An 18,348-nucleotide genomic window follows, 5' to 3' on the forward strand; every position below is an offset into this window, starting at 1 on the left:
ATTTAATTGAAGCTCTCCTGATTTCCTTTTTTTGTTTTTCCTCCTGTAGATACTCTAACTTTGAGGTTAATACCTAGAATTCTAAAAACTGAATAATATGTTTGTTTTGTGGCACAATTGTAAGGTATTTAAGTAGTGTTAGTTACCAAAACACGGTTTGAAAACCAAATATGTTTTATTAAAGTTGACTTAGTTTTGCATTGCAGATCGTGAACTTCAAAAAGGAAAATAATTACAAAAAAACTATTTCTCTTTTCAGGGAAGCTTACCATATGTTTTCAAGTATTAGAGTATTCATTTCAATTTTAGAGTAAAACCAAAAACACAGCGGTCATAGCATTTATTCATTCAAATATTTATCGATTCAGGCCTTGTGCTAGATGCTGGAGTTATTCCAGATTTCCAAAGTGCTGTATACAATCTTGAGTCACCCGTTATCTTTACTAGAAAGTGATCATCAATTAGTGGTTATTGATAAATCTTAAAATCTGATTTATAACTTAGTATATAAACAAATTCTGAGTGTGTGTGTAAATTTAAGAACTGGTATCAGATGTGTCTATACTTATTATACACTCTCAAGAAAAAGTTTTAAGTTTTTAGTGCTTTGCTTGGAAAATAATAAATGCTTTAAACTCTGAAGTTTACAGAAAATTTTGTTTCTTATTGCGAAGATTAGGTTGTTGTAACAGTTTGCGGTTTTCTGTTGATTTACTTAAAGGGTGAAATAATTTCAGAACCTTTGCTACAACTTAATTTCCAAATGTGGTTTCTGGTGCCCTTTGGATGTTTTCCTTCTTGGTGCAGTGTAAACTTTCCCCTCTTGTGTTTGTTTGTTTTTTTGTTTTTTTTTAATGTGGTTTAGATTCAGCAATCAACACACACTCATCTGGATATCTCACTTTTTCCGTTGGGTTTAACTGAGGAGAAAAGTAATGGAACAATTGCTCTTGTGGATGATTCTGAGGATCCTGGAGCCAATGTATCAAACATACAGCTTCAGCAGAAAATTTCAAGTCTGGAGATGAAACTCAAAGTCTCTGAAGAAGAAAAACAGAGAATTAAAAAGGTATATTTACATTTGCCTAAAAAATAAATGTTTGAATTGCATATACTGGAAATATGATATAATCCCAACTTCTGATTAAAAATTCAGCAGTGGAAAAGCTATTATGCTCTTTGGCTGTAGGTTTAAATCAGTCATACAAGCTTATCACTTACGAAAGTCTTTGATAAGAAATTTCTAGTTTTCAAGGTGTACTTTTAAAAATATGAACGTCTTTTACTAGATTTTTTTTTCCACTAATGAATGCTTTCCTTCTGGTTTATTTTTATTTACTTTGAAAGCAGGTAGTATTGTATTTCTTATGTAGGTTAGAAGATTTGTAATATTCATTTGTCCCTATGAGAAGTCAGACATGATGGGATATTTGACAAGATTACTTAGACATACAGCTATTTTAGTAAATTATTTATGTGTTTTCATTTCTGTTTCCTACAAATATCTCTATAAAAAGACCTTAGCAAACTTATAGAAAGTATAGGTAGAGGTAGAGTGTTGTTTACAATTAGTTTAGATGCTTTTATTTATTTATTAGCATGAATAATTTTAGTGTTATAGCAGTGTTAGTGTTATATCAGTGTTTGATATTGGTCTGGGAATGAGAGTGACGCATACGTTTTATAATATTGTTGGACTTTGAAAACCATACTTCCGGTGGGTTCTTTCCTTACCAAATATTTTCTAATATGTTCATTGAAAAAACTGAATATATTTTATGCCTTTAAATATTACAAAATTTATGCTTGGATTTTTTTTCTTTTAGGATGTGGAATCATTGATGGAAAAACATAGTGTCTTGGAAAAAGATTTCCTTAAAGAAAAAGAGCAAGAGGCCATTTCTTTTCAAGATAGATACAAAGAACTTCAGGTAAAAACAGTGAATTATAAATTTAATATGTAGGCCTTTTGATGAAGCATGTAATATAACTTCAAAAAGTGCTCAATGAATGCTTTATGAATGAAGCAGCAGATACTTGCTTAAATATGTAAAATACTGACTAACATGAATGCAATTAATGATAAATGCCATTTTGAACAGTACGAATCTCTGAGAAGCCATGCAGGTTAGCTGTATGAGACTCAGTCTGGCGAAAAATACTCTGTTTCTGATGATTTTCTCAATTTGGAAATTAGACATTCCAATTTTTCTTATTGTGATTGCTTTTGGAAAGAGCGTAGAATCGTATAAACACCAAACTGAGATATTTAACCTTTTTCACAAATTGTTTGTAATCAACGTCTCCTCGTCTTCTCCTCAAATTTCCTTAACAAACTTGTTTCTTCTGCAGTCTTCCCCATCCCAGGAAATAGCAGTTCTGTCTTTCTAGTTGCTAAAGCTGAAACCCACACTTATTCCTTTTTGTGCTTATCCCATGTCTGTTCCTTAAGCAAAACCTGTTGGCTCTACCTCCAAAATATCCAGGTTTCGACTGTTTGTCATTATGGTCACTGCTGCCAACCTATTCTAGGCCATCCTTATTTCTCCCTTGGAATACTGAAGTATCTTCTATTCTAATCTTTTTGCTTCTGTCATTGCCCACTTACAGACCATTCTTCACATGGCAGCCACTGTGATCTGTTTAATAGTTAAAGCTGCTCATGTCATTTCTCTGCTCGGAAACCTTCAATGGCTTCTCACCTCACCCAAACTAAAAGTCAAGTAAGTCCTTAAAATGGTTTGCAAGGCCCTCCATTTTTTTGTGTCCCTTCTCCCTGTCTTTTCCCTGACTCTTTCTCTTCAGTAGTTTTGCTTTATCCCTTTGTCTAGAGCACTCGTCCCTCAATTTTCTGCATTGTTTACTTTTTTATATCATTCAGGTCTCCGTGCAAATATCACCTTATCAAGGGAGACCTTTCCAAACAATGCTGATATCCCCTACCAGCCTTCCCATATTCTGCTTTATTTTTCTCCATAGCACTTTTTACATCTGACAAACTATGTATTTACTTGTTTATTTGCCTAGATCATTTTAATAGTCTCCTAAGTGGCCTTCTAGCTTCTCCCCGTGCTCTTCTCCCTTAATGAGTCTTTATTTCAGCAGGTGGAGCAGTGTTCTTTAAAAATGTGAGTCAAATCATTTCCCAACCTCAATTATCATTCTCCTTTCAGTGTAAATCTTCTGGCTTCTCCAACTTTTCCAGTTCGCCCCCAGCTATTTACTTACACTGAATTCCTAATAAGGTCCAGGTGAATGTGTGAGTCTGTTACTGAGGGCATTCCTTGCCTGTTGGAGTGGTGAGTGGAGGGAAACAGTTTGTGATTCATTCAGTTTCTCTGACTGGAATGCTCTTCCTGCAGATATCTGCATGGCTTTGTTTAAAAAATGTAAAACTTGAAAACAAAGAAAAGGGTGAACAGTATGTTCTTTCAGTGTCCTATGAGGGCATTACTTACTAGACCTACTCAAGGATTATTTAAAAGAATGTAGTACTCACTGTGAATGTGACTCACTGTTTACTATTGATTAAAAGTCTCAGTTGTATTGACATGACACGTTAATTAATTTTTTTCACAGAAGAGGTGCAAATAATATCTCTCTGTTAGAATTTCAAAGAATAGTGTTTATTGCCCTGTAGGACATTCATTAGACATTATCTCCAACTAGCAGTCTTGCTTGGTCTAACACTCCGTTATTTAAATTTTCTATTCGTATGCCTATTCAAATAAATGCTCTTTGAACCAGTCTTAACATCTGATTCCTTCTGTTAACATAAATGATTCTTTTATTAATAAAGAGTAGTATAAGTCTTTGATGTGTTTCATTTATATTTATATGAGTCACATTTTAACTTTTTGAAAATTATACTTTTTAACAACTCTCAGTGAACCCTAGTTTCCTTTAGAAAGTTGCTCAAATGCTACCTTCTTGTGGAAGCTTTCTTTGACTGTGCTATAGAAAATAAGAACCTGTGTACATGCTCAACATTCCCTAGCCCCCTTTCTTTGCTTTTTTTTCCCCCTCCTCATAGCAATTGTTATTTATTTTGATTTGTTTATTTGTTCTTTAACCCTCACCAGAGTGTAAGCTCCATGGGATTGGGAACTTTCCAGTGCCTAGAGCAATACTTGGCATGTAATGTGGGCTCAATTAATACTCTTGAATGAATGAATGAATTCACTAATATAATGCACCCTGCTGCCCAAGGGCTAATTACATTGTGTACAGCCACATTTATAGCCCCATACTTGGAATTAGGGTGCTTATTGGAAGGTTTAGTACTGATTACTGGAACTTTGTGTTTTCTTCTGTCTGCATCGAGTGACTTATTCTGGGCCCGTTAGTGAGACAGATACCTTTGCAAATTCAGTTTCTCAATCTGTTAATGGGAACAATAACATACCTGAGAGACCATCTAACACCTGGTATACAACACTTTGAGCTTTCCATAGTGAAAACCAATATAAACGCCTAGTGACATTATCATTGTTGTTTTATTGCTTTTACTATTAATAGTGGTAATCTAAGAGTAACAACTTGAGTCTTCAAAACTAATATTCAGTTTAAAAATACTTTCCTTTTTCTGGAAACAGTACGTCTCAAGAAAACATTTTTTAGGTGATTTTACTTCAGTACCAAAAAGGACCTCTCTCCTTTTTATACTATGTGGAAAAAAGAGTAAACTAACTTAGGGACTATTTTATCATCTTGGCTAAATAAGTGATAGAAAAGTGTACTAGGAGGTCTTATAGCCAAATTGAACTCCAAGGCAGGCACACTGTTTAGTTTCTATGTCCCTGCTGGGTGAGGGTAGAAGTCTGGGTTTAGCCTTTTGGCCTTTGCTCATAGAGCTGGAGATGGGATCATATTTTTTTCTCCGTGGGGTTTGGCTCTCATAGAGCACTTATTATCTACCAGTTATCTGTTCTGCTAGGTTGCCCCTTTTGTGGACCTTTGGGTGGAGAGGGATAGCTTTTCTTGGGGCTGTTTGTGTTTGTGCCCATTGGCATTTCCTGGTTGCTGGTCATTCCAGTACCCAGTTTGGGATATAGGAGGCTAAAAGAAAACTCAAAAAATTTGCTGCTGTGTCATTCCTTGGTTCCTCAAGTCCCCAGGTGGTCTGCTTTCTTGTCCCCCTTTGCAGTCTTCTTACATTTGTTTTAAAGGTAATGTCCAGGTCTTTTAGCTGTACTTCTTGAGAAAAATAGGGAGAAGTGCATCTATTTCATCTTAGTCTAGAAGTGAAATAAAAAGGAACATTTTAAATTTTAAATATTCTTTATTGTAGCTATAGCAGAAAATTAATTCAACCTTAAAATACATTAATTTAGAGCAGGTATTTTGAGTAAAGTTTTTAAGGAAAACAGCTTAAGTAATCAACTCATAGAGTCCTTGTAGATAGAGGAGGGGAAAATAAAAATATGCATAACTCAGTTTGTGAGATAATCCATAAATCTCTATATCTGCTTTATACTTACCAAGTTTGTGCATAAATAGGTATATGTGTTAGACTTTCTGGAAATGTATTTTTAATAAATATATTTAAATTGTATTGTACCTGATCATTAAGAATTTAGAAAATCTTGACCTTCACTGTTTGACCTACTTTATGTAATTCGTTTCTTTCTGGGAATATAGCCTTTTTTAAAAACTGGTACAAAGTTGGTTCTATCTAATGATTTCTTAGGAATAGGAGATGTGATTAAATTTGTGAGTATCAAAGGAGGCCACTCTATGCTAAATATACGTAGGATGAAATTTTAGCAAAAGTGAGTTTTTAAATCATGAAAATATATATTAAATTTCTTGCTTGAATTATGGTCTGCAAGTCATCCCTCAGATATTTGAAAGTCAATATATTTATCATGTATTTTCTGTAGACGATGGCAATCCACATTTTTTTTATATGAAGGCATATATAGCATACAGGTCTTCTAAATATTTGTGGAGCTTAATGAAATAGAAAAAGTTTTCTTTTCTGCTATATTTTTGATGACAGGGATAATATATTGGTGCCTGCCTCTCTGTGGTATCCTAAATAAAGCAAAATATCCAGGAGTACAAAAGATAGTCCTGATAAGACTGGGTTAAATTGACTGAGAAGCCTTTCTCCTTAAAAAATGTTAGTATGCTTGTATATTTATAAGAATAATAGGTTTATTGTAGAAAAGGTGGACAATACAGAGAAAAAAAAAGCAAACAAAATTCATACCTATTCATCACCATGAAAAATCCAAGTATTTTCACGTGATATCAAAATATAGTGCTCGAATTTTCAATTTTGTAAAGAAATCTGCCTCCGCTTAGACCAGTGTTGGGTGTGCCTTTGTCAAGATTTTAGTCTGACACGAGATGGAGTAATTAATAAATGGAATGTTTGTAAAACCCTTAAAACTTTTTTTAAAGAGCAACATTAACTATTACAGAGAATTCTAACAGTGTGGTTTTATGTGATACGGTCTAATTACCAGGTTAGGTGGAGGGGTGTGAATGTGCCCATAACAAGGAATACCGTGAACTCTGCAGTACAGTGGGGGTGTGCACTACCTCTCCTTTCCTGTGCTATCCAGGGTGTGAGCCTAAGCAGAGGAAGAAAAGTGAATCATGCTCCATGTGTCAGCGGTAGCTATTTAAAGGACTTTTCATGAAACATGAATAGAGAGCTCATCTTAGTACAACTTGGGTTCCAATCTCTTTTGTCTTTTGTCTCTGACTCTCATAGCAAGTACGTCCACACCTGTGATGAGCACTGAAGAGACTTGGAAGCTTCTCAGACTGTACATTTCATACTGTGACCACATTTTAATAAGTTTAATTAATAGATGCAGCTGATTGTTAAATTATCATCTCTGATAGTTGTTGGTATTGGTAGCTATGGCTAGTTTTGGGAATTTCCTGTACAAACTTTTTAAAGGTTGGGTCTGTGCTTCCAAATGCCATTTCCTATTGAAATGTCTCTTAGTTAGAGTATGTTGATTATTCAGTTTGAGAATTTAATTTTAAAAAAGTGATGTAAAAACACAGTGTTTCAGAGGACTTTAAATTCATCTCATAAATGGATTTATCCTGCTTCAGAGTATTATCTGTGTTCTGCTGCTGATTTCAAAGGTTACATTATGTCATTTTGAATAGATACTATTCTCAATATTTTTCTGTACTGTTTTAAAGTGAATACTAGTCAGGTGTTGGAAAGTTGGGCCCTTAGCCAGAGACTACTGTAGTAATTATGCTTTATGGCATTAGAGCAATGGCTTGATACCTTGAGCATTTAACTTGATAACCTGGTATGTGAGGAATTAACCAGTTCTGCATAGGTAACCCAAAATGTAGTTGAAGTCCTACTTAGTAGTAGAAAATACTGAAAGAAATACAAATTACGCATAGCTTGAAGATATCCTGTTTTTTCACCTATCTTTAAAAATGATTATCCGTATTCTGAAAAAGGGGGAAAAATGAAAGGAAAATAAAGATTTTATGTTTTGGTTTCAAAACTTCAATGGAAGAAGTCACTGTAGATGTGGTGGAAGTAGCAAGAGAAGTAGAATTAGAAGAAGAGCCTGAAGATGTGACTGAATTGTTGCAGTCTCATAATAAAACTTGAAGGGATGAGGTGTTGCTTCTTTTGGTTTAGCAAAGAAAGTGGTTTCTTGAGATGGAATCTGCTCCTGGTGAAGATGCTGTGAAGACTGTTTAATGACAGCGGGTTTAGAATGTTACATAAACTGAGTTGGTAAAGTAACAGCAGCGTTTGAGAGGATTGACTCCAATTTTGGAAGATGTTCTGCTGTGGGTCAAATGCTATCAAACAGCATTGCATGCTACAGAGAAATCATTTGTGAAAGGAAGAGTCAGTCGTTGTGGAATACCTCACTGCTACTTTATTTCAAGAAACTGCCACGGCCGCCCCAGCCTCAGCAAGCACCACCCTGATCAGTCAGCAGCCATCAACACTGAGGCAAGAGCCTCCACCAGCCAACAGATTAGGACTCACTGAAGACTCAGATGATGGCTAGTATTGTGGGTTTGGAATCAAACCCACAGTATCTCTGAGGCATGCCTGTATACAAATGGTAGTGTACTAAATAAATGCACTTCTGTTATTTATTTAAAAAATTCACCCCCCCCCTTCCTTTTTGAAGCATATTTCTTGGAGGCCCTTCCATAGTGGTTCATTAAGAGATTCCTTATTCTTTTTTCTTTTTATGGGTATCTAAATATATTATTCCATTTTCTTTTATTATAAAGTATTGCTTAATTTCATCTACTCTTCTTTTAATTTCTTATTCTTTAAAGTCAAATAATTTTACTGTAATACGTCCTGGTATTGGTCATTCTAGGTTGATTTCCCTAGATTTCCAATGTGTCCTTTAATATACATATATAGTTTCAATTCCTCCTTCTAAATGCCAAGGAGTTTTTATTAATTATAAATTTAATACTTGTTTTATTTTCTTACTATGTTTTATTCGTTCTGGTGACTCTTATTATGTGTGTATTGGTTACTCTTTGTCTTCTGTATTACCCTTTATTCTTGAATACTTTTCATCTTTCTTCATTTCTTTTTCATCTAAAATGTGTTTCCTCTCTTATTCCAGTTCTCTTAAGGTATTTTCAGTTTAACTTATTTAATGTTATGTTCTTTTTAGTTTAGTGATCATTTCTGAAATGATTTATTCTGTTATAATTTTTTTCTGAAATTTCTCGCATTTCTGAGTTTTTCTAATTATGATTCATATTGTTCTGTAATCTACTTTATCATTTTCATAATGTCTTTTAACTCACTTTGAAATACAAAGGTAGAATTTAAAACTTCTTTTTAAAATATATATTTCTGCTGTGCTTTTATTTTATGTAGGGCTGTCATTACTGTTCCATCTATCTATCTATCTATATAAAACATTGCATAGCATTTGACATAATTTTCTGTTATTTGTTTTTATATGAAATTAGTTTTCTTGATCTTTTTAACTGGAGGAGTGATTTAAGGCAGTTTTTTTCCCCTTCATGATTGTATAGTGCTCTAATGTTTTTGTCGGATTAAAAAGATGTGGCAACATTTGTAGATTTTCTGACTCTGTTCCCTTCTTTCACTTTGACTTGATCTTCTTTTCCTTCCTTGTTTTGTTGTCTCTGGCTTGGTCAATTTGGACTCTGTTCTCAGCTTTTTCTCCTCAATGTGAGGCTTTCTCTTGAAAGTATTTAGAGTTTATTGGACCCAGTGTATCCTGGGCTATTGATATCTTACTGAGGACCACTTGTACTTATTGGAATGTTAGGCTCCTCTGTCTTACTTGCTGTCCTCATATTGGCCTGCTGACCTCTCTGGTGAGTATCTGTTAGCTATTTTGGAGTTCTCGTGTCTGTCTGATACCCTGTTGCTTTCATCTTTCCTCTTGCCCAGATTCTGATGCCGTGCAGGTCTTGAGACTGTTCTTGGTTTATTTTTACTTGCTTAAATTCTGGCATTCACAGAGATACTGTGACATCTATTTTTGTGATAGATAATGAGTATGAGCTTTTGGTCCTACTTTTTTAGGTGCTCTATGTGTTTTTGTGAGGGAATTTTGAGAGATCTGAAAACTGTACCATCATTACTGCCATATTCCCAGTATTCTCTCACTGTTAATTGTTATTAAAGGGAATTATCTGGGATAGCAAAGGTTAAACATACGCTTTCCCCAAGGATATTTACCTCTTTATGGAATTAGTACTAGATTGTAGGGAGTTGTAGGTCTCAATATTGCTTAATAAAATTTGAGGGTAAAGACCGTGTCATTCATTTTTACATACTATTGCCTGGTACTTGTAGGTGCCTGTGAGAATTGTTGAAATGAAGAAGAAAGTGTCTAGAGAAAAAAAAAAAAAACTACTTGGGAAAACTACTACTTTATTCTTTGTTTTCATCTTCAGTTATATAGAAAGTCAGTTATATTACTTTTTCCTGATTGTCACTGAATTTCACATACTTCATTCCATTTTTTCAAGGGAAGTAAAAAACTTTAAACAACTAATTTGAGGAGGAGGGTGTTTACAAGAGTATCTAAATGGCTACTACTCATTTGATTTTTTTGTCTTACAACATATAACTTGTATTAGTACCTTTTTACCTGTATCTGTAGATACAGATCACCAACATCATGATTGATGTTCCTAATAAGGACCTTAAGTCATTCCCTCCCCCCTGCAAAATATTAATTATCTTGAGAGTAAACACTTAAGTTTTATACTATTTCTCCTCGTTCATTATCTTTATTCCCTAACTTAGGTGTTATAACCTTTCCCTAACTTAGGAGTTAGCAGTTTTTTCTTTTAAATGAGGATCATTTTTAGCAAATAAGAATGATATACTTTTCCAAAATGAAAACAGCTTAAACTCTTGTTTATAAAAACACTAGATTTTTGGATACAATTTAAACAATAACAATACTATAAACATTTTAGGAAAGCAACCCCCCCCCCCATTTTATCATCCAAATATGCAGTTTTTAGAAAAACAAAAACATTTTTTTAGTTCTACCAGTGGGAAAAATGTATACTTTAACAATTGGATTATTTGTTCCTAAGTAACAGTAGTAATGAGAAAATTGACCGTTCAGTTTCAAAGAATGCCAAGATTGGGGACATTATTGAGAATTGACAATGTAGGTATACCTTTTGGAAATTTCATGCTGGTTCATATTCTGAAGGTATTATATGATTTTTATCATTCCTGTTCTAATAATTCAGAAAATTAAGTTGTTCTTTTATTTATCGAAACTAAATTGAATAATTTTGAAGTCATTAGAAGAATACCATCTTCAGTTCTACAGGCTAATTGACCATTGTGAAAATGTTTTTCCTCCCTTATACAATAACAGAAATTTAAAATGTTTGCTAGTACCTTCACAAACTTAAGATAACATAGATTTTTAAAGACACACCATCAATTTGATAATAGATTTTGAGGGGACAGAAAAGATAACATTTCCTAATTTCAGAAATCTTAAAGTGTGATGAAATATGCATCTTAGATTTGGTTCAATATGTAAAATGACTTTTTTGTGTTCCAAATAAGTTTCAACATATTTAGAAATTTTAAGTCGTTTAGTTAGAAATGTAAAATATTTAAAAACAAAAAATCAAGTAAACCGTTTTGGCTAGTTTAAACAAACCTTCAAATACTATAGTAAATAGAAAATAAAGGGTTTTTAACCTGAGTTTAAATTTAAAAATAGTTTTCTCAATTTAAATGAATTACCTTCATTAAAGAGAAGATTTTCTGCAAAAAAAAAAAAAAATTTATACAAAAAACTGGATTGAGTCTACTTTAAATTTAGGTACCTAAATTCTCATAATATGATTCTGCATAAAATTTCTTCAGCAAGCATGTATTATTGGGTGGCCAAAAAGTTCGTTCGGGTTTTCTATAGCAACAGACAGAAAACCCGAACGAACTTTTTGGCCACCCAATACTTTTATATATTCATTTGGTCTTAAAAGTTTTACTCGTTTTTAATTGTGAGTGATTCAAGGCTGAATGCTAATTTCAGAGCCATAATTTCTTTTAAAGTTAAATAGTACATGACCCCTTGTGAGCTATACTAATGCAAAGGTTTATATGAACACATTTCAGAGATGGTATAGAATTGTCATTATGATTCTTATTCTGTGACATTGAATTTGATCTTTAACTTGTCTTATACATTTAAATAACTTTTAAAATTGTCTTTTCAGGATCATGTAATTTGGTAAAATATAATTTTAATGTTTATTTACAGTACTCCCATTTATTATTAGGATGTTTGTAAGCACATTTGTCACATTAGGAGTGCATGTTTTACCTTCTTTACTAGATTGTAAATCGTCCAAGGAGAATTCTTAGAGTGCACACAGATTTTTTGTACCCAGTAAATGTTTTTGAGCAGTGCTTAGTGATAGATTTTTGTGTGTGTGCACGTAATGGTATTGCCAAAAAATAGGAAAACATGGGCTTATAATGTGGCTAAGCCTCATTCTCATCCAGTGGTGAGGCAAACCTGTTATTTTTGAATACTCTAGTTTACAATCTCAAGGGATGTATTTACTGTATTTTCCTACTTATCTGAGGTCAAACTCTGACCTCAACCATTCTAGAACAAAGCCACAGACCTCACCAGTAAATGAAAAGACTGGTTTGAAGCAAATTCTTTAAAAAATCCATGTATAATACTTTATTTGGTAGGTAAGTCATGGTGCCTTTTTCTCTCTCAACCGGATAGTTGAGTATAAAGTAATGGAGAAAAGATGCATTTACACTCAGAGCAGCCAGAAATGAATGTTGAAGTAGAAGACACACCCAAATTGAGGCAGGATTAGGTGGCTCCCAGGGTCTATATGTTTTCTATATATTTCTTTGATGATCTTAAAAGTTTAGACTTTTCTCAGGCAGAAACATTTAATGTGGAAAGCGGTGACTAAGGCATATTTGCTACATGTTAATAGATAAGAATTGCTTTGAAGAGCTCTATCTCCTTTTCTCTTTGAGTGTTTACTTGCTGAGAAGGGTGTGTGTCTTTACATATTCTATCTGAAGGAGGAAAGATATTGTGATTTTGAAGGGAATAGTCAAGGAATTTACTATCTAAAACCCTTTAACAATACAGAGAATAGTGGCCAAAATCTGAAACTTTGGAAAGATGAGTATGTAGAATAAATGCTTTCTGAGCATTTTGTGATTGGTTTAACTTGTTCGTTCCTACTTCATCTTCATGTTTTAGCTCAACTGAAAGGCCACTTCTTTAGATAACCTTTTTCTGATTTCTCTGGCTAAAGTAGTTTCTGCTCCCCCTAACCCACTCTTATTTTATTTTCCTCAAAGTACTTAGCAGAATCTTGTTTATGTATTTATTGTTTGACTATTCCTCCTTTTTCTCGGAATGTAAGTCCCTGGAAGGGGAGACATTTTCTGTCTTTTTTAATTATTATATTATCAGTTCCTGGAATAGTGCTTGGCACATAAAAAAATGTAGGTTGGTTGGTTGGTTGACTGAAATGGTTGGTGGCTTGTGCAGTACTGTGGATTTAATGTGTCTCCACTTCCCCCATGCTCAAATTCATATGTTGAAGCCCTAACCCCCAATGTGATGGTATTTAGAGACGGTGCCTTTGGGGGAGATCCTTAGGTTTCAATGAGGTCATAGGGGTGGAGCCCTCATGAAGGGATTAGTGCTCTTAGACACCAGAAAGCTAGGTCACTCTCTCCCCCTTGGCATGTGAGGACACAGTTAGAAGGCAGCTTTCTCTAAGCTATATGCTGGAGAGAAAGCTCTCTCTAGAAACCATTCATACTGGCACCTTTATCTTGGATTTCTAGCCTACAGAACTGTGAGAAAATAAATGTCTGTTGTTTAAGCCACCGAGCCTATGATATTTTGTCATGATAGCCTGAGCAGACTAAGACATGGAATATAGGTGTTTTGTAATTAATGCTATAGTGTACTTCATCATCTATTTAATGTTCCCTGTTGTGAGCCATCTCTATGCTAAAATTAAGTTGGATTCAATTTTTAAAAAGATAAAAGTAAAATACTTTTAATTTCATATTAAAAAGCTACTTAAGGAATTTATGGTTTTTGAAGGAGGTTTTTGTGATAAAAGTATTAGGAAATGTATATTTTCTTTTGAGCCTAATACCTATATTAACCTTGTATTCTATTAAATAACATCTTATAAGAAAATCTTTCATGTCAGCTGTAGATACAGAGTAGAGAGCATTTTAATAATGAAAAATAAATATAAATATTCTACCTACTCCATCTGCTTCTAAAATTACAGACTAACTGCCAGGGAGTTTCACAGGTTATGGCAGTGTCTGAAATCACAGAACAGCACAAAACCTCCAGAATCTGAAAAAGGCAGCCTTCATGGCAAACACTAACCTGCTCTTTACTGCATAGGAATTTATGGATGTGGCAACAACTCAGGTCCTGCTTCTGCTTTAAGACTTCACCAAGGAAGGACCTCATACATTTAAAAAATCATTGACCCCTCTTTTGCTTTCAACTTCATGAGACTTTTTCCTCCTATCATTTAAGACTTGTTTCCCACTTGGGTTTTGAACTCTCCCCTATTTTGTTATAGTTTCTTTTACACAAGTAATATGCTTCCCAGATAGTTTCTTATCTTTTTTTTAAATACGTGTACATTTTATATGTGTCTAAGTATACTTTTCCTGCCTTCCTTATTATTTCTTCTGTCTTATAAATTTTCTTTTGCCCTTTTTCTTAAAACATAATTTTTCTAGCAACACAGTCTAGTACAATAAAAAATTCTAATATAGAAATCTGTAACTCTGTGAAAGTTGCTTATAATTTCATTCCTTAGAGCTAACAATGTTAAAACAGATACTATCAGTTTGTCTTCTAGAATATTGTATAAATTTACACTTTTACCAAGAAATAATGAGTGTGCCTATTTTGCCACATCTTTGCCTACACTATGTATTACCAGTCTTTTTGCCAATTAGAGAAGTAATATATATCTCTTGCTTTTTTAATTTTCATTTTCTTATTAGTATGTATGATTTTTTCCTTATGCTATTGATCATTTTCATTTCATCCCTGAATTTTATATATTTCTTCTTTGTCCATTAAAAAAATTCTGTTCATCTTATTTTTAATGATTTATGGAAATCTTTATATATGAGGGTTATTTACACTTTGCCATATAGTATGAGGATTATTTTCTGTTTAATTGAACATTTAGATATTTAATAGGGCTGTACTTCTTTTTTTTTAGCTAATCTTGCCTATTAATCTTCCAGTTAGATTTTAAAATCATTAAACCAGTTAAATTTAAAAAGAAAACCCTGTTGGGATTTTGATAGAAATTTCATTAATTTTTTAGATTTATATATGGAAAATTGACATTATTTTGTATATTAAATCATTCTATTTAGTGGGTATGTTTCTCCATTTATTCCAGACTCCTTAAATATCCCTCAATTGAGTTTTGTAGTTTTCTTTTTATAGCTCCTGGACATTTACTGTTAACTTTTTCCTAAAAATTGTTAAGAGTTTTTGTTTGTTTCATGTATAGTAATATACTTGTTATTTAGAATCAGATTTCCTATAATCTCACCATGGCTTTCAGTCTTGAGAGTTAAAAGCCCTTTAGCACCTACAGTTGCTATCGATTTTGCACCTGAATTCAGTGCAACAAGCTAGAATACGTACGTATACTCTCCCAGAAACTGTGTCACACAATGAAGATAGGAACGTAATTTCATTGGGAGAATGAAAGATTAAATAAATTAAGCAATTGCCATACAGTCTGATGAGGTTTAGAATGGAGATAGTTTACTAAGTATGCAAGATCACAAAGGAGGAAAAGTCATTAGAACTTAGATTCAGAAGATTAACAGGTCTTTCTTTGTCAGGTCGTCAGTAAGGAAGGGAAGGCTTATAAAGCAGGGGTCCCCAACCCCCGGGAACTGGGCCGCCCAGCCGGAGGTGAGTGGCGGGCGAGCAAGCGAAGCTTCATCTGTATTTACAGCCACTCCCCATCACTCGCATTACCGCCTGAGCTCCGCCTCCTGTCAGATCAGTGGCGGCATTAGATTCTCATAGGAGCGCAAACCCTACTGTGAACTGCGCATGCGAGGGATCTAGGTTGCGCGCTCCTTATGAGAATCTAATGCCTGACGCTCTGAGGGGGAGCTGAGGCGGTGATGCTAGCGCTGGGGAGCGGCTGCAGATACAGATTATCATTAGCAGAGAGGTTTGCCCGCACAGAGACCATAAGGAATCAATTGCTTGCAGACTCATATCAAAACCTTATCAGTGAGTGGCAAGTGAAAACAAGCTCAAGGCTCCCAGTGATTCTGCACTATGATGAGTTGTATAATTATTTCATTATATATTACAATGTAATAGTAATGGAAATAAAGTGCACAATAAATGTAATGTGCTTGAATCATCCTGAAACCATCCCCTCCCCTGCCACCTCCTGTCCATGGAAAAATTGTCTTCCATGAAACCGGTCCCTGGTGCCAAAATGGTTGGGGACCGCTGTTGTAGAGGGAGGGACATCTGCAAAGTCCTACAGGTATGAAATAACATGACCTGTTTGAAAAATAGGTAGTCCAGGCGTTTCAACAGTGAGGGTATCTGGTTTGGTATATTAGCATAGGATATGAGGGGGAGGTGTTTTAGTAGCAGAATCTGAAAAGGCTGCTGCGGGCTGTCAAAAAGCTTTTGGTAGTTGAGTGACACTGAACATATTGGTGTTTTGGAAAGATGTTTCTTGTAGTTGATAGGTATGAGTTGGAGGAAGATGAATGGAATTAGGGAGATCTCTTCAGAAACATTCCGAGAGAAATGTGAGGTCTTACTGAGGTGGAGAAATACAAATAAAGATGGAGAGGAAGGAGAGATATTAGAAGATATTTAGGCAGAAAAATTTAGAGAATTTAACTGTTAGAAGTGAGGAAGAGGAAGGATGGCTTGGCTTTCAAGTTTGCAAAATTCTCTAGGTTCTAATTCATAAACTTTCCTTGTAAAACTTAAAAAAAAGATATATGGTTTATAAATATTGATGGTTTCATTTACCCTATAGCAAGTCAATAACAGCAATGTAATATGAAATTGGTGGGGTCAGGGACTGTTAGAGGTGGACATATACTTTCTATTTGCATTTAATTATTAAATCGTCCTGCTTTTCTTCCTCAATCTCTCAAATCCTTAGTGCTTTTTCCCTCAGTAATGCCATTATACTCGCCTAGGGAGCAGTCATCTTTGACTCGTATTACTACATGTGATTTTGTTTCGCTCCAATTCAATATCCATGCTGACCCAGAATAATTCTTAAGATCTGATCATTTTATCATCTGTCTTAAAATCCTCCAGTGGTTCTCTATTTTCCTTCGGATTAAGGCCAGCCTTTGAAAAACGTCAAAAAGTCTCATTTTTCTTACTTGTAAACTAGGAGTAATAATAATAATACTTCCTTTTTGGGTTATTGTGAGGATAAATGTGTTCATGTTCTGAAGTGTTTAAGAACAGTGACTGGCACACAGCACTATATAAATGTTGATTCATGTTATTTTTATTACTTGTTTAGTATCTTAACTTTCCATCTAGACTGTAAGAACCATGAGGTTTGAGATGAAGTCTGTCTTTCTTTGGTATTACGTTCTGTGTTTAGCACAGAATATAGTGATATTAAGTGCCTAATACATAGTCATTTTATGTATGAATGAATATCATCTGGAAGCATGATAACAAAGCATTCAAAAACTTTAAAGAGCAAAGGTAGAATTGTACTATTTGTTATAATGTAGTAGTAGAATAAATGTTCATAGTATCCTGCCTTGCTAAAAAAAGGACCAATTGCATTTAATTGCTTGTGTTGTAAGATAGCAGCTCTGAAATGCTGTTTATTGTTTCAAGAAAGATGTTAGATAAATAGGGAGTAAAATAAAGTGATGGATTATGTGTAAACAGAAAAGGAGAACAATGGCAACATTGGATTATTAACTAAAAGTAATAGGTATCTTAACATCTGATGTCTTATGTAAGAAAAAGTTGATCTACCATAGGGTTTAAGTGTACTTTTTCTCCTGAAATGGGTGAGAAACAAGTTTGTTCATATGTACATTCATCCAAGGAATATTTATTAGATGCCTTCTACGTGCCAGGTACTGTTTTAGACGCTTGATATATTAAAGGAAAAACAACAACGGCAGCCAATTGCTGTTCACGGAACTTACATTTTAGTGTATGAAAGAGAGTATTTAATAAATAAAAAGTTAATTTTGAAATAGAAAGTGAGTAAGTAATGAAAAAATAGAGCAAGTTAAGGGGGATCGGGAGTACTGGGGGAACGAAGAGTAGATCACAATTTTAAATGCAGTGATCAAGGTTTCATTTAAAATGTGACTTTTGAGCAGAAACTTAACGATGGTGAGGAGTGAAGATATAAGGCCTGGAGAGCAGCCAAATGAAAATGCTCTGAAGTGGGAACCTACAAGAGCAGTGTGGCTGGAGCAGAATGAATGAGGGAATGAAGTCACCTCACAGTAGAGGTGGAGCAGGGGATGGGGAGGGCTTGATGATTGACGTTTATTTAGGAAAAGTTATTTTATTTTTATAGAGGTGTTCAATTTTACATTTTAAAAATATATGGATATCATCACATTTTGTTTAAAGAGTATGCCACGGTAAGAAGTATTGTAGGCAATGACAGACTTTATGTTCTGCAAGATAGGATACCTGTTGTCATTCCAGAGCATATATATTCTTCTTTGCAAACGAAGCCTGGTCAGCAGCAGTAACATTCTTTCTTCCTTAATCAGTGACTCAGATATGGCTCAGCACACTCTTTGTTTCA

At 34.3% G+C, this 18,348-nt stretch overlaps 1 protein-coding gene across 10 annotated transcripts in view; it reads left to right on the forward strand.

Annotated features, from left to right (window-relative positions):
- The window catches only part of CCDC91 (coiled-coil domain containing 91), a 371,740-nt gene that overhangs the window by 129,945 nt on the left and 223,447 nt on the right, over positions 1-18,348 (forward strand). For all 10 annotated transcript variants that reach the window (XM_036866036.1, XM_036866034.1, XM_036866032.1 and 7 more), the window contains 2 exons: positions 866-1,069; positions 1,827-1,931. In XM_036866036.1, the coding sequence (XP_036721931.1) occupies positions 866-1,069; positions 1,827-1,931 (309 nt within the window). The remainder of the gene's footprint in view (positions 1-865; positions 1,070-1,826; positions 1,932-18,348) is intronic.

Source organism: Balaenoptera musculus, chromosome 10, assembly GCF_009873245.2.
Source record: "Balaenoptera musculus isolate JJ_BM4_2016_0621 chromosome 10, mBalMus1.pri.v3, whole genome shotgun sequence".
Taxonomy (NCBI): Eukaryota; Metazoa; Chordata; class Mammalia; order Artiodactyla; family Balaenopteridae; genus Balaenoptera; species Balaenoptera musculus.